The sequence below is a fragment of the Cotesia typhae genome, unplaced genomic scaffold (assembly GCF_013202065.1).
Source record: "Cotesia typhae breed Kobodo isofemale line unplaced genomic scaffold, CoteBio_Ctyphae scaffold_152, whole genome shotgun sequence".
In the NCBI taxonomy this organism is placed as follows: Eukaryota; Metazoa; Arthropoda; class Insecta; order Hymenoptera; family Braconidae; genus Cotesia; species Cotesia typhae.
The window spans coordinates 6548310-6563587 of NW_027423776.1; the positions used below are offsets into that span (position 1 = coordinate 6548310).

The 15278-nt window shown below is 26.8% G+C and overlaps 6 protein-coding genes across 8 annotated transcripts; 4 read left to right on the plus strand and 2 right to left on the minus strand.

Moving 5' to 3' along the window:
• Positions 1–668: 668 nt before the first annotated feature.
• LOC141536419 (uncharacterized) lies at positions 669–3195 on the minus strand. The gene is made up of 3 exons (XM_074256924.1): positions 3036–3195; positions 2775–2865; positions 669–2701 (listed from the first exon to the last, which is right to left on the minus strand). Exon 3 carries the CDS (start codon positions 2632–2634, stop codon positions 829–831), a length of 1806 nt encoding a protein of 601 aa, XP_074113025.1. The 5' UTR covers positions 2635–2701; positions 2775–2865; positions 3036–3195; the 3' UTR covers positions 669–828.
• Positions 3196–3369: 174 nt separating this feature from the next.
• Positions 3370–4621, plus strand: Tfiia-s (general transcription factor IIA subunit 2). The gene is made up of 4 exons (XM_074256966.1): positions 3370–3680; positions 3763–3867; positions 4294–4423; positions 4502–4621. Exons 1-4 carry the CDS (start codon positions 3609–3611, stop codon positions 4531–4533), a joined length of 339 nt encoding a protein of 112 aa, XP_074113067.1. The 5' UTR covers positions 3370–3608; the 3' UTR covers positions 4534–4621.
• A 788-nt stretch (positions 4622–5409) lies between these two features.
• Positions 5410–9152, plus strand: LOC141536430 (uncharacterized). Of its 3 annotated transcripts, none has more exons than XM_074256940.1 (4): positions 5410–5426; positions 6521–6648; positions 6884–7069; positions 7711–9152. In XM_074256940.1, the coding sequence occupies exons 2-4, from the start codon at positions 6545–6547 to the stop codon at positions 8810–8812; spliced, it is 1392 nt and encodes a 463-aa protein (XP_074113041.1). In that variant the 5' UTR covers positions 5410–5426; positions 6521–6544; the 3' UTR covers positions 8813–9152. The 3 variants fall into 3 exon arrangements, with proteins under 3 accessions (XP_074113041.1, XP_074113040.1, XP_074113042.1); XM_074256939.1 differs by lacking the exon at positions 5410–5426 and adding an exon at positions 5536–5713; XM_074256941.1 differs by lacking the exon at positions 5410–5426 and adding an exon at positions 5537–5713 and having other exon boundaries at positions 6521–6667.
• A 774-nt stretch (positions 9153–9926) lies between these two features.
• On the plus strand, positions 9927–12127 carry LOC141536438 (growth hormone-regulated TBC protein 1-A). Its single transcript, XM_074256954.1, has 5 exons — positions 9927–10010; positions 10170–10371; positions 10485–10985; positions 11135–11320; positions 11597–12127. The coding sequence occupies exons 1-5, from the start codon at positions 9991–9993 to the stop codon at positions 11702–11704; spliced, it is 1017 nt and encodes a 338-aa protein (XP_074113055.1). The 5' UTR covers positions 9927–9990; the 3' UTR covers positions 11705–12127.
• LOC141536447 (mitochondrial import inner membrane translocase subunit TIM14) lies at positions 11794–13335 on the minus strand. The gene is made up of 3 exons (XM_074256965.1): positions 13195–13335; positions 12410–12544; positions 11794–12332 (listed from the first exon to the last, which is right to left on the minus strand). Exons 1-3 carry the CDS (start codon positions 13195–13197, stop codon positions 12117–12119), a joined length of 354 nt encoding a protein of 117 aa, XP_074113066.1. The 5' UTR covers positions 13198–13335; the 3' UTR covers positions 11794–12116.
• LOC141536443 (transmembrane protein 256 homolog) lies at positions 13267–15117 on the plus strand. Its single transcript, XM_074256960.1, has 5 exons — positions 13267–13395; positions 13513–13738; positions 13801–13954; positions 14024–14133; positions 14782–15117. The coding sequence occupies exons 2-5, from the start codon at positions 13649–13651 to the stop codon at positions 14923–14925; spliced, it is 498 nt and encodes a 165-aa protein (XP_074113061.1). The 5' UTR covers positions 13267–13395; positions 13513–13648; the 3' UTR covers positions 14926–15117.
• Positions 15118–15278: the final 161 nt, after the last annotated feature.

Consider the following 15278-nt stretch of genomic DNA (forward strand, 5'->3'; position numbering starts at 1 on the left):
TTGCTTATATACAATATAAAAAGATAAACTTATACTTAAAAATAATAATAATTATAATAATATTAAATCATAATATCTACAATGTCTTCTTTAGAATTAAATTCATTCGTGCTTCGTTGTTTTGTAATCTCAAAAAAAAAGTCACATTATTTATAATAAACATGAAATGTTTTTTTAATTTTACGCACATTTTATTTGTTAAATAATTCGTAATATATTTTATTTATAAAAAGAAAACACCCGTCCAAATTACTCACAATTTTTCTTAATTATTTTTTAAAAAATTAACAGATCATACTTTATTAGATTTTATTTATTGTGAAACTAATTACAGAACAAAAGTAATATTAATATTAAAATTAATAATAATAAATTATGCTATTTTTATTGTAAACGATGTAAAGTAAAAGAAACAATGCATGCTTGATTCTTACCGAAAAATAAATAACATTTGTGTCTGTATTACTACTGTTTATTTTATTTTATTACATATTTATAATTATAAACGATAACATGGTTTTTTTTTTTTTTAAATTTCAATCAAAACTACAAAATTAATGTATAGTTATTAATTAAAGACTAATTTCTGACGAAATGTATTATTTTTCAAGAAACTAATAATTTATTACTTAAACAAATACATCCTAAAGTATTTTATATAATTTATAACATGAATGTAATTAATCTAATCACACTCAAGTTAATTTGTGTTACATTAAAAAAAAAATTACAACCTTTGAATTAATTATTGTCCTATAAAACAAATTATTTAGTTTTAACCACACAAAAAAAATTATTATATAATTTTTTTTTTTTAATTATTAAGTCTTACAAAAGTCTAACATTTAGTATTTCATAAACCATTTTATTTCTGAAATACGGCATGTTATCTTGAGAGAAGTTAAGTTTTCTGTTCGCACAAATAAATTCAGCAAAGGTACACGAGAAAACACCGCAATCACTGCCGTTCATTTGCTGAGGAATGTCTTTCATACTCTCAAGAGTCCAGTCACTTGCATCGTATTTTTGTTTCTTCTTATCCAGACTTTCGTCCTCGATGTAGCGTTTTAACGCATACAAACATTTAGGATTTTCTCCACCCATACTGTCATAGTATCTAATCGACTTCTCTCGGAAATCTATAATCGACATACACCAATGGACACCAAGATGAATAGGTACAACGACGATATCTTTCGCGAAGATATCTATTTTTCGAGTCCACCGTTTCAGCGACGCATGTCCACCAGACAACAATTTGGGATAGAAAAATGTATTCATAGCATGTACGGGTGGATACTTATCCGTGCCTCCGCGAGCTATCAGCAGGTTCATATAGAAATTAATGACTTCATCATTGAGCCAATTAAGACCTGCTAAGGTATGAATATCTTTGCACGTGATTCGTAATCCAAAGCTCTCAACAAGTACTTGGTTCGGCGGGTTAGGATTTAATGCTCTAGCCACTTGATCAAGCATTTCGTCAGTCAATTCTGGCAACGATGGTTCTTCATCATAATCATCTTCAACTAAAATTTCTTCAGCTATTTTCATCGACTGCTGTAATTGCTGTTCAAGACCAATTTCACGGGTCAAGCGATTTTGCTTCGACAAAATATTTGCCATGCGTTTCATTTCTTCAGCTTCTCGGTGACGCTGCTCTGTGCGTTCATTGTAGGTGTTGTTGATACGCGAGACAAAGTCTTTTTTAATTACATCATGTGCTGACAATTTATCACGCAAAGTATTTGTAGCAACAATCGCTCTGAGACTCGGTTGCGTCACCAATATTTTTGGTGTAACTGACTTATTTTTCGTTGTTACAGAGTGAGTAGATTCAGTAGAACTGTCATCACTGTCTAGTTTTATTTCTTCGATGGATTTTTGTTTCCCGTGTTGCTTTGGCGTGAACCAGATCGAAGAGTTGACGGGAGTTGAGTATCTGCTGGACCCGGGTGTTGACAATCTCCGGCTCTGTGACAGCGAAGTCGCGTATTTTGGAGTGGAAAAAATTTCCGGAGTTTTAATTGATGACTGCTCATTTTCGACGTCGACAACTTCGATGGGCTGTAGGTGATTGCGACGACTCTCTTTTTGTTTTGAAATTTGAACTGTCTGTGGCAGAAAATCTTGAAGCAGCTGTCCATATTTTTCTTTATCTTGCAGCCGGTAGGATTCACTAAGTGCCGCGTTACGGGATTTTCCATTTTGTGAGGAATTTTTAAGATGCCTTTTAATGAATTTTGAAGCAGAAAGCTGTCCAGCATGATTAAATAAATGATTTTTGGATCCCGCCGTTTCATTTTTGTGCCGAAGATATGAATGCCGATTTACATTCAATGGAACTTTACGGGCTGACTTGTGAGGCGCGTTATTACTACCATTTCTTTCATGTATCTCAATGATATCATCGTCGTCGTCCTCGACTTCTACTACTTCGTGTCCGTTTCTCATTATGTGATTGCAGCAGTGTCGCTTAGCTGGCACACTGTAAAAATCTTCGTCTTCTTCAAAATCAAATGGTGAGGACTCAAAATGAGCACGCCGTTTTCGTGTTTTATTCTCAGCCCAGCTAAAAAGATTCCGTAACAAATTAAATATCATCTTGCTCAGTATCAAAGGCCAATTTTTCATAATACAAAAAATAAGTTATTTTTTTAATACTGTCCATTCAACAGTTTATAAATTTAACTTTTGGAATCTATAACAAACAAAATGTTGCATTAATAAATACGTCAATTTTTTTTTTTTAAATAAAAAATTTATTTACTTACGTGTAACATTTTTTGAAAACATTTTCTGATAATTTATGGCAATACTTAAGCTACAAATTTACATTCTGACAGCATCTACAGCAAATTTAACCTAAAAGTAATAAAATTTCCATTAATAATTAAATAGAAATTAAATATCAAAGAAAAATTAAATTTTAATAATTATATTGAGGTTATGTACATTCTCTAAAAATTTGGACATTTAAAACTAAAAGCAATTTATTAAAAACAAATTAAAATATCCGCGGCTTATTAACTTACCAACATCACCAGAATTTTAATTTACAAAATCTACATTTACTTTTTCTATTATATAATAACAAAACAAACTTGATGTTTAAAAATGAAAATAACAACTTTTATAAATTTAAGTTTTGTTTATGAAAGTTTATCTAAATAAATTTAGTACATACTTTCTTTAACGTAAACCGATACTGAATTGTAGATTGTAATTGTGAATAGAGAAAAAGTGTGGGGTGATGATTTTTAAAACGCGACTGTCGTTTTTCATGAAAACTGAACTTGAGTGACAGATGAGCAACTTCAGGTAATTTTTTTTTGCTTTATGGTAATTAACATGTATTTATAATTTGTTATCACCAACTTAATGGTTGACACACTGTTTTCTGGAGAGGCTTGAGGCTTGAGAGGTTTTTTCCTTTTACTACCTGCTTCTGCCTTCGTCTAAATATTATTTTTGTGGACATTAATAATTACTAAAATTACTAATATTTTAATAGTTAATTCATTAAATACCTCAATACAGTTTTTTGAGTATCGTGTTTATTGGAATTATTTATTTTAATAAAAAGTATTAAATTATTGTAGAAAAAGATGTCTTATCAATTGTACAGAAATACAACATTGGGAAATACTCTCCAGGAAAGTTTGGATGAGTTAATACAGGTTAGTCATATATTTATTTTTGTATTTTTATATTTCGATAAATGATATTTAAATTTATTAATATTTTTATTTATTTATTTAGTATGGACAAATTACTCCTCAACACGCTCTTAAAGTTTTACTACAATTCGACAAAGCTATTAACCAAGCTTTAGCGACACGAGTTAAGTCTAGATTAACATTCAAGGTAATATATTTTTATTTATTTGAATTTGTGGTGTTGGTTTTCTCCATTTTTATACAAGCAAATGCAAAATTTACTAGCTTAACCCAACTTTTTATTTTTTTCACAACATTAATTTTTTCAAAATATTAAAAATAGTAAATCAAATAATTGATGTGATTTTATAAATTATTTATTTGAAATATAATTAAAATTTTACAAAATGAACCACATAATTTTTAATGAAAATTTAGCCATCTAAAAATTTTTAGAATTTTTTTTTATTCTAAAAATTTATTACAAAAAAATAAAAAAAAAAATTCATAAAAATATCTAAAAGTTGATCAATATAAAATTTAATTTTAAAATTAAAAATTTTTTTATCAATTTTCTATTAAAAAATTACTTAATCGATTATAAAAATTTTAATAAAAAAAAAATTTTTTTTAGGCTGGAAAATTGAACACTTACAGATTTTGTGATAATGTATGGACCTTCATGTTGAATGATGTCGAGTTCAGAGAAGTACAAGAAGTTGCAACTGTTCGTAAAGTTAAAATAGTCGCTTGTGACGGAAAAGGTAAGCAATAAAAAATTACTAAAATTAATTGATCACTAATCAATTTACAAATATATTAATTAAATTTATTTATTTCAGCACTAGACACGGATTCCTTGGCCAGACGATAACACGAGTCTTTTCGAGAAAAATGGACACTTTGTGTTCACTTCTAGAAATTAATAATTAATTTTAAGAAAATAAATAATTTCATTTTTTTTTTGTTGATGTCATGATCAAAGGTTTCCAATAATTTAATTTCTAAAAGAGTATATAATATTTATAATATGACCAAACAAAATTGAACAGGCTTGTCACTCAATTTAAGATCCAGTAACTTCTCTTATTTTTCTAATTATTTAATTTAACTTGTCATTTAAATAACATTAGCAAGATATGTACAATCATTGACAACTAGTAAAATACTTTTTATTTATAATTTTATTTCAATAATTATAATAATAAAAAGATGAATTACAATCGTAATTCATTATTTGTTATCATTAATTAATACTACAGGAATTAATAAAATAAAATGAAAAAATATTAATTTTATTTATTGACTAAAATAAAATTGGTTTCATTACTCCTATATTAATTGAATGATAAAATTTTTATGTTAATTATTGTTTTAATAAATAGATAACTAACTATGTAAAAACCATGAAAAATATTTATACATTTGTGTATGTATATATACGCGGTAAGCTTTAAAAATACATAACGCATCCATATATATTAATTTAGCCATATATAACAGCTAAATTTGTCATTAAAGACAAATTTTTTGGAAACTGATGGAAATAAAGGATAAAGGGGGAAGGGGAGGACCGTTACGCAGTAGGAATTTTCGGTAACTGAAAAAAGTAATTCGGACAAGCCCAGACGACCGGGAATCGAACCCGGATCATTTGGTTACGCGCCAAAGGCTTTACCAGTTAAGCTATCCGAGACACCATCCGTAATTACTATTCAGTCACCTAATAAGGCCTATCGAGTAATAAACACCACCGTCCATCTTACGGTAAAGAGCTAAATATAGAATTTATTTATATTTATTACGCATCGGAGTAATATTTAATATTTATTTAATAATAAATACAAAGCGGAATAACCTAAAAATTTTATTCGAATCTTTTAAACTTGAGAAATGTATTTTATAATTTTATTCTTAGTCTTAAAATTTGATAAGAAATATTCAAGTAAATAACTAAAGAATTAAAATATACATTTTTAATCAGAGTTATTAAAAACATTTAGGTTAATGATAAAAATTTATAAATTTTTATAAAAATGAAGTGATAAAAAAAAGTGAGTAATTTTTTTTAGTCATCAGTAAAATAATTGATGAAGATAAAGTTAGCCGACATTTAAACATTTTTATAATTTTTTTTATTGAAAAAATTATTGTAAAAAAAATTGAAAAAAAAAATCACATTTAGAAAATTATAAAATTATTTTTGCAATTTTTTTAGTTGTAATTTAATTGTCGGAAAAAATTAAAAATTATTTAACATCGGCTAATTTTATTATCATAAATAATTGTATGTATAAAAAATCTTGTGACGGTCTACATGCTATACACTATTCCTTTTATGATAGTTTGAATGCTTTTAAATTTCTTTAGTATTGGTTTTGCAAATTTCAAGTGAATCTTTAGTTGTCATTTTATTTATTATACTTAAATTACCATATATCTGTCAATTTTCTGGACTATTACAACAATAGAATTATTATGAAAACATTTTATTTAAAAAATATGAAAATTAACTTAGCAGATAGTTGATAATTTTAAGAATTTTTATAAAAAATAAATTATGACAAACAAAAATTTATAAAAAAAAATTGACATTTAAAAATTTTAAGAAACTAAAAATGCAATTTTTTAAAAATAATTTTTTGGAAGAAATTTATTTGTTAAAAAAAATTAAAAAATTGTCAACTAACAGCTACCTTTAATGACATTTAAAAAATTCCACTTTTAAAAATTAAAAAAAATTACAAGTGCAAATTTGTGTTAAGTATGTTTTTTATCGTTGACCTGTAATGAAAATTAAAAAAATTGACAGATGTCTGCTGACTTCAGTATCATTTTTATTTATGTTTGTTTATTTGCAGTGATTGTTACTATTCATTGGAGGCATGGAAATTGAAAAAGAAAACGTTTTAAAACCATCAAGAAACCGAAAAAAATGGTTCTTTGATGGATATTCATATTCTATCAAAACTCGATATTGGAATGCTGTGTAATTCATTTATTTTTAAGTACTGAAAAAACAACATAAAAATTAATTATGAAACTCATTAGCCGACAGCATAAAATTTTTATTTTTTTTTTTTTTTTTTATCAATTGAATTAGCAATAAAAAAATATTTTTAAAAAATTGCACATATAGTTTTTCAAATTTTTTGCTTCTTCATTACTTCTAATCTTTATTGAGCACACTATTATTTTTTATTTATAAAGTAATTTAATTACAGATATCTCTATTGTAAAAATAGAAGCCGAACACAATGTCCAGCCCATGGTATATTTCGTAATGGCATATATACTCCAAGTGTCAAAAAACATACATGCAGAATTGAAACAAATGATAAAAAACAAACGAACTTTTCAAATATAAAAAAGGAAAAAGAAACTAATCAAGCAAAAAAAATAATCCTCAAGTAAGTTTTCTAACAATATTTTTTAATTGCATTGTCTTTAGTCATCAGTTAGTATTTTAAACGTCAAAAAATACATCACGCTTGAAAATAATTTTTTTTTTTCGTTATATATACAAATCTTGATAAAAAAAAATTTTCATGTATACGTGTACAATGTCTGCACATAAACTTATCCAGGTATACATAGTACACACGTTTGTATCCCACCAAAATATTTAGTTTTTTAAGCAATTTTGATGAGTTTATAATTAAAGTGAATTTCTAACTATCATAAAAATATCTTCTGAATTTTTAAATATTTAATCAAACATCGGTAAGGATTTATTAGTAATTTAATTAATTACCATTATAATATTATTGCAAAGAGGTTATATTTACAAATTTATAATGTATACTCAATTTTAAAAATTTTTTTAAGAAATCAATTACAATAAAAAAATGCTTCTAAAAATTTTCACTTGGAATTTTTATTAATTTTCACATGTGAAATTTTTTGTTAATAATTTAATTGCTACAAAATTCTAAAAAAATTTTTAATGTTTGTCAACTTCATTGTTATGCTGGTATTTGAAAATTTTATTTTCTTAAATGAAAGTAGCAAAATTATTGAACAAAAAATTAATAATAATTATACATTTCAGACCTAAAGAAGCCAAAATGCCGCCAGTGTCACGTCTACCGAGATCTATAGCAATAGATATAACATTTAAATACGTGGACAATTTCACAGAAGAGTCGCTTCCACCATGGTCCTCTGAAATATGGAAAAAAATGAGCAAGGATTCTGGTGAAGTGTGGAACAACCACGCGTGGTTTACAAATGTTCGTGAAGATAGACGTGGAATATTAACTGAAGCGAGAAAAAGAGCCGGGTTACCACCGATAAAGTCTAGAAAAGCGAAAAAACCTGAATCTGATGAAGAAAGCTTTGATGGTGATGATATATATGACAGCGATTATGTAGATGAATTTGATACTGATAAAGAATCATGGTTTGAGTTAATTTTAACTCACAAACAGTGGTCTGAGATAAAACCACCGGATGGAATTGAATTGAAGAAACCTCCGTTGAGAAAAAATGTATGGACTAATATTATCGCAATAACATTTTGGGAACAGCATGGATTACCATGTGCTTATGTGTTTAAAAAAGGCTACGTTAATAAGGATCCTACTTCGAAGTATTTTATTGAAATTAATGGAAAATGTAGGAGCAAACTGTGTGGCAATAAATTTTACGCTGTTGCTGAAATGGAGCCAGAGCCTAATGAATCACTTTGCTTACGCGTTAGGACCAGAAATACGACTATGGAAGACCATGAAGATGTGAAACGGCCGTTGAATGGCGAACGAAGACGAGAGTTTGCTCAAGCTGCTGTAATTGAAGGTACCACTAATCTTAAAAAACGATTAGAGTTTACGATGCCTCAAAAAAACTGTCCGTTGATTCCGAATACGAGTACAATTAGTACTGCAAAAAAACAATTACAAGACGAATGTTTAGATTCTGGCGTTAAAATAAATTTAAAAGCTGATTGTAGTAATATATTAATTAATAATAATCACAATATTAAAAATAATAATAACAAAGAGTCTATAGACGTTGATAAGGATATCGATGCACCGTTTTTAATTTTACTTAGCACACCCGAACAAAGTCAATATTATCGCGATTGTTGTCATTTGGATAACGTTAGAGCCGTTGGTATTGACAAAAAAGGAAATTTGATACCGTTTGTATAACATTTAATATAAATTATTTAAGGCTTTGATTAATATATTTTTTTATAATTAAAATATAAGCAAGATAAGTGTTAGTCTGAAGTATGGATGTATCTCGAAGAAATTCATATGATTTTATATTTTTTGTGCTGTTAGATTATTTAGATTATTATATCGTTTCGGCTATTGATTTCTAATTGTAAGGTTACTAAAATGTAAAACTTGTTGTAGTCTAATAATTAATATGAATGTTATTAAGATTAAAGACAAAGTACAATGTTGCGATAAAAAATTGAGCTGTAAAAAGTAATTTTTATACTGTCAAAAATAATGGAAAATAAAATAATTATAATATTAATAATTTAAGTGATTGATTAAAAGGCAAAGACTTAGGAGTAATTTAATTATAATTAATTTTTTTTTAATAATTTTTTTTCATACAAAAATTCTAAAAATTTTGAATGTCATTAGTTAGCCGACGTTCTAAATTTTTTGATTTTTTTTAAATAATTTAATTAAAACAAAAAAATATTTTTAAAAAATTGCAAATTTTTTTTTATTTTTTTATAATCATTTTTTCAATAAGAAAAATTTTTTTTAATTTTTAGATGTCGGATGACTTTATTTATAATGTTAAAGTTAGCTGACACAACCATTTTTTAATTTTATTTAACAAAAAAAATTTGTTCCGAAAAATTATTATTATAAAATTGGATTTTTAATTCATCAAAATTTCTGAATGTCCATTTTTTTTTTTTTCATTTTATAATGTAGTAATTTATTTATTAGAAAAATTATTAAAATTATTAAATATCTGCTGAATTAATTTTCATACCTTCTTTTCATGCTACTTTAATTTCCATAAAATCCTATAAATTAAAATACATCAAAGTCTTGAAGTTTATAAACGCGTAGTGCGCTATTTACATTTCTAGTTTTTTAAAATAAACTAGATGATTACACATGAAGTTAACTGAGTATCGATAAATCGAAAATATAACTCGAGATTTCCTATTGGTTGATATTGAGATGCGCGCGCAGGGCGCGCGAAATTTAAATTTCCATTAGAAAGAAAAAAATTAAACAAAGACAGCTGGTTGTCGCTTGGTACCAGCAGGTACCAATACTACCAACAGGAAATTGTAGCAGTAGACTTTTACTAAAGTGGCTCCAATGTTATCAGTCCTCCCACGCAGGGTATGGCCACCTCGTGTTTCAGGTAAACATTCGTTTCTTAACTAATTTGATTAATCGCTGTCATCGAAATCATAATAATAACAATAATTGTTATCTCTTAATTACCATAATCATATTTGCATTTAATTAACGAGCCAACGTAAGTGATTTAATAATATTATTATTGTAATTAAAACTGTAGCAATGTGGACGAGTATGGATTTGAAAGGCCTCAAAATTTTGACTATGGAACGTACGAAGAATTCATGTCTGGATACCTGAAGGTACTGGCCAAGAGAGCAAAAAAATGGGCTGACATTACTGGAGATGGAAAATCGCTGGAACGTAGTATCACTGTAAAAAGATATGTGCGAAAAGGTATTCCAGGAGAGTACAGAGGAATGGTACGTAAAATAATTGTTTTTCATCTTACTTTCTTTGTTTAATTATTTAACGGAGTGAGTAAGCAGTGAGTCATTGACTTGCAATGAACTTAAACGAATGATTTTATGAGTAGGTGTGGTTAGCTGTAAGCGGAGGCGAGGACTTGAAAAACGCAAACCCAGACTTGTACCAGAGATTATTGAACGGGCCTCACAATGACCAGGTTACTGAAATTATAAAGACTGATCTCCCGAGGACCTTTCCTGATAATATATTTTTTAATAACACTGTTAATCATCAGCACCAGCTGTATAATATTTTGCTAGCATTTGCACACCAGAATGAGACTGTAGGTTACTGCCAGGGTCTCAATTACATCGCGGGATTGCTATTGCTTGTCACCAAGAGCGAGGAAACTGCGTTTTGGCTGCTTAAAGTATTAATTGAGAAGATACTCCCGGATTATTACACGCCGACGATGGATGGGCTGCTTACGGACATTGATGTACTAGCTGAACTTGTTAAGCTCAAGATACCTGAAGTTTATGAGCATGTTACTAATTTAGGACTACCCTGGGCTGTTATTACGACCAAGTGGTTTATATGCCTTTTCGCTGAAGTCCTACCAATAGAGGTATTGTATTAAGGTAGTTGTCGTGGTTAAGGCACACCGTCAGAAAATTTTTTGACAATATTGTGCCATGACAACTACCTTAAATTAAATAATTTTTTTTTTTTTAATGTTTATCTTAGGAGTAAAGTGCTAATTGATTGTTATTGCAGACAACTCTCAGGATATGGGACTGTCTTTTTTATGAAGGTAACAAAATAATATTTCGCGTTGCTTTAACACTTATTAAGAGGAATAAAAATAATCTGGTGGCCTGTGATGATTTTGCGTTATTGGCTGATTGTTTTAAAGGGATTACTAAAGATAGTATAGTGTTACAATGTCACAATTTTATGCAGGTAAATATTATTATTATTGTTTTGAAAATTATTTTAGAAAAAATATTAATTTACTTAAAAAAAATTAATCAGTTACTTATCCAAGTTCTTGGTCCTGATTAATTTTAAAAATAAACTAAAAAAATTTTTAATTTGAACTACTAATTAAACATTTTTTTTTAATTAAATTCTAATTAATTTTCTAAATTAATTTTATATTTTCTTTTGATGTATATTGCTGATAGACGCCTGTTGATAAATGAATAAATAAAATACTAATTAAAAAATTTGTTCCAGAGTATTTTTAAAGTACCTGGATCATTACCTGGTAATACAATCGCAAAATTGCGGACAAAAGTATCTCAGGAACGAGCGAAAAACAAGAAAACAAATTTAAAACGATAGCATTTAAAATTCACACCAGTATACAGTAATAATTAAATCAGGCTCTAGTCAAACCTATCGTTTTAGTTTAAAAAAAAAAATACGTGCAATTCTTAAAACATTTTTTTTAATTATCTATACGTATATATACACAAATCAATATTTTGGTAACTCATTTTAAATATTTCAATGAATTGTTAACTTTTAGACCGTTGTAAAAATAATTCAGTGTTCTGATAGCTTTAAAAATTGTATTTAAATATTTTACTCCTTCTTTCTCTCTATTAATTGTGTAAATCGCTGGATCGATAATTTTAAGTAAATTTACTAATAATAATTATAGGATAATCTTGATTTCATTTGTGATTTTTTTTTTTTTTTTCGGTTAAGTATGTACATTTTGTTGCCTAATAAAATTTGTAAAAATAAATAACTACTTTTTTTCCAACAAATCTTTCGCTTGGGATATTTTACTGGCTAGGTAAGGTGATCCTTGACAGTCCGGATGATTAAGGACTATCAGTTTTTTGTATCGTTCTTTTATTTTAGATTTACTAGCTGTTGGCGATACTCCTAGTATCAAGCTGGCTTCTCGTTTCGTCATTGTTGGCTCGAATCCTCCTTTGTAATACTTGCTGTTAGCTAATGACTGTTAAACATAAAAATAGATCAATCTCTCGTTTTATCGCCATATGTAATTATATGTATAAGGAGAATTTAATTTACTTTTGCATCTAATTTAGGTAAAACTTTGTAAGCTTCAGCCATTTTTTTCGATAACGTTGGCATTGACTTTACGATGTATCTTCCAGTAAATCCTACTATTGCAAGTCCTATACCAGCTACAACTGCAGCACTAGCCTGAAAAAAATTATTTTATTAGATTAATTTATGACATTAAAGTTAGCAGTCACAAGTTAATTTTTATTTTCATAAATTTAGCAGATATTTAATAATTTTTAGGATTTTTTTGTTTGAATAAATTATGGCAAAAAACATTAGGGAAAAAAATTGATATGTAGAAATTTTAAAAAATAAAACGCAATTTTTTAAACAATTTTTTAGGACAAATTTGTTTGTTAAAAAAATTAAAAAATTCTCTAGTGACTGCAAACTTTAATGTCACTCATTTTTTAATTTTTAAAAGTTTCTACATGTCAATTTTTTTTGCCTTAATTAATTGTTAAAAATCTGCTACTTTTTTCATGTTTTTTTTTTTTAATTCCATCATTCTTCACGTGTTCACTTTTTGATGATGGAATTTATTTTTTACTAATAATCACTGACCACAAAAATGTTAAAATTAACAATCACCTTAAAATAAAATACAAAAATGAACAATGAATAGAAAAATTTGAATTTTTAATTAAAATTTAATCCTTCAAACTAAATTTTATAGGTTATATTTTTAAGAAAAAAAATTTTTTACCAATTATTAATTAAATTGACAAAAAAAAAAAATATTAAATCTTATTAAAAATATAAAAATAAATAAAATTAATAAATCTTACCATTTTTATTGTCAAAACTTATAAAACGCCGCAATTGTTATTGTTGTTTAAGAAATATGAGGCAATCAGCGGCAATAATAACGAAAGACTGGATTCACGTGGTGAAACGTCACTTTAGTCACTTGCAAAAAAATTGCCAAGACCATAAACATTGATCAATTACTATTTTTTTTTTTTTAAGAAGACGTTGAGAGTAATTTTGTAAGTAAATAAAAGTGTCAGTACATAAATATAATATAATATAAATTCTGCTTTTAATAATTCACTAATTGTACATAAAAATTTTTTCTGCGCACGAAATTAATCAATCACCTGCAGAGTACTTAAAAATTGCACTGTTGCAAATTGCAATAAATAAACCGGCGACGTGACTTATTAAAATAAATCCGATAAAATTACAATATTTATCAGTATAAAGTTCGTGTCAATGCTTGTTGACCAATAATCATTACAAATGAGTCTTTATGATGCAATAAATTACGTAGTATTTACAAACCCACTGAGTACAACTGCTGGACAATTAGCTAAATCAACAGCACATGCTGTAAGTTTATTTTAAAATAATATTAAAGAAAGAATAAATGTTTAAATTTTTGTTTATTACAGATCGTTAGTTACTCAGGATTAACTCCGAAAGTTGAATACAAAATGATCCCTCCAGAGCCTTTATGGAAATTAGCCGCTTCGTCTGGCCCATTTATTAGGCTTGCTGGTATTAATGGGGCCGCTGCTGTTATCCTCGGTGCCTACGGCGCTCACAGTACGCTTATTAATTATTCATAACAATTAATCTTCATGTGTACTACTGTTAATTTGTGAATTATTTTAGGAAAGTTTCCTGACGATAATCTGAAACAAGTATTTGAAACTGCTAATCGCTATCACTTTTATCATGCACTCGCCATGCTTGGATTGTCTTTGTGCCGTGCTCCGATGATCGTAAGTCAAATTAATTACCCATATATTTATAGATAGATTGAAGATACTATTGATATATAATGAGACTGCAAATCTCGGAATGATACTAAAGTTTTAATTTTTTTTTAACAAAAAAATTTATTTTTAATTTTTTAAATTTCTACATGTTAATTTTTTTTCTATTTTTTTTTTTTGCCATAATTTATGTTGAAAAATTCTTAAAATAATATATCCACTAAATTTATTTATGAAAATTAACTTGGCAGATAGTTGATAATTTTAAGAATTTTTTTAACAAATAAATTATGGCAAAAAAAAATTTATAAAAAAAATTGACATCTAGAAATTTTAAAAAACTGCAAATGCAATTTTTTAAAAATAATTTTTTGGATAATAATTTAGTTATATAAAAATAACAGATGTCTGTCAGTATTATCTAAAATTATGAAAATTAAGTTAGCCGACATTTACAAATTTTTAGTTTTTTTTTTTTAATTATAATAAAAAAATTTTCACTTGTAAAAAACTTCAAAAACTGTAAGTGCAATTTTTAAAAATATTTTTTGTTTTATTTTAATTACTTAAAAAAAAAAAAAAAAAAAAAAAAAAAAACCGTCGGCTAACGAGTATTATTCTGAAATTTATTTAAATTATTAAATCTATTTTCAGACTGCAGCATTTTGGTTGTCAGGAACCATGATGTTCAGCGGAAGTTGTTACTACTATGCATTTACTGGAGATAAGCGTCTGAGTAAAATAACTCCCTTTGGAGGAACATGCTTTATTCTTGGATGGCTGACCATGTGCATTTAAATCAGTAAATAGCAAATATAAAAATCATATCTTTTCTTTTTTGTTTAATTAAAATTAATTCAATTATCTAGAAGGTAAATATTGATTCTTTGGAATTGATTTCTTTTTTTAATAAGTAAATATAATTACTATAAATTAAAAAATTATTTGAAACAATTTAATTTCTATGAAATAAAGTATATTTATCCTGAATTTATTTATCTATTTATTTAAATAAAAAAAGGTAGAAAGTTTAGCATTAGTAAGTAAAAATAAAATAAAATTTTAGGATTTACTTCGAAGATAAAGGATTTATGAGTTAAAAAATATTTGTGACTAAATATTATATAAATTCTGAGTTTATTAATTAATCC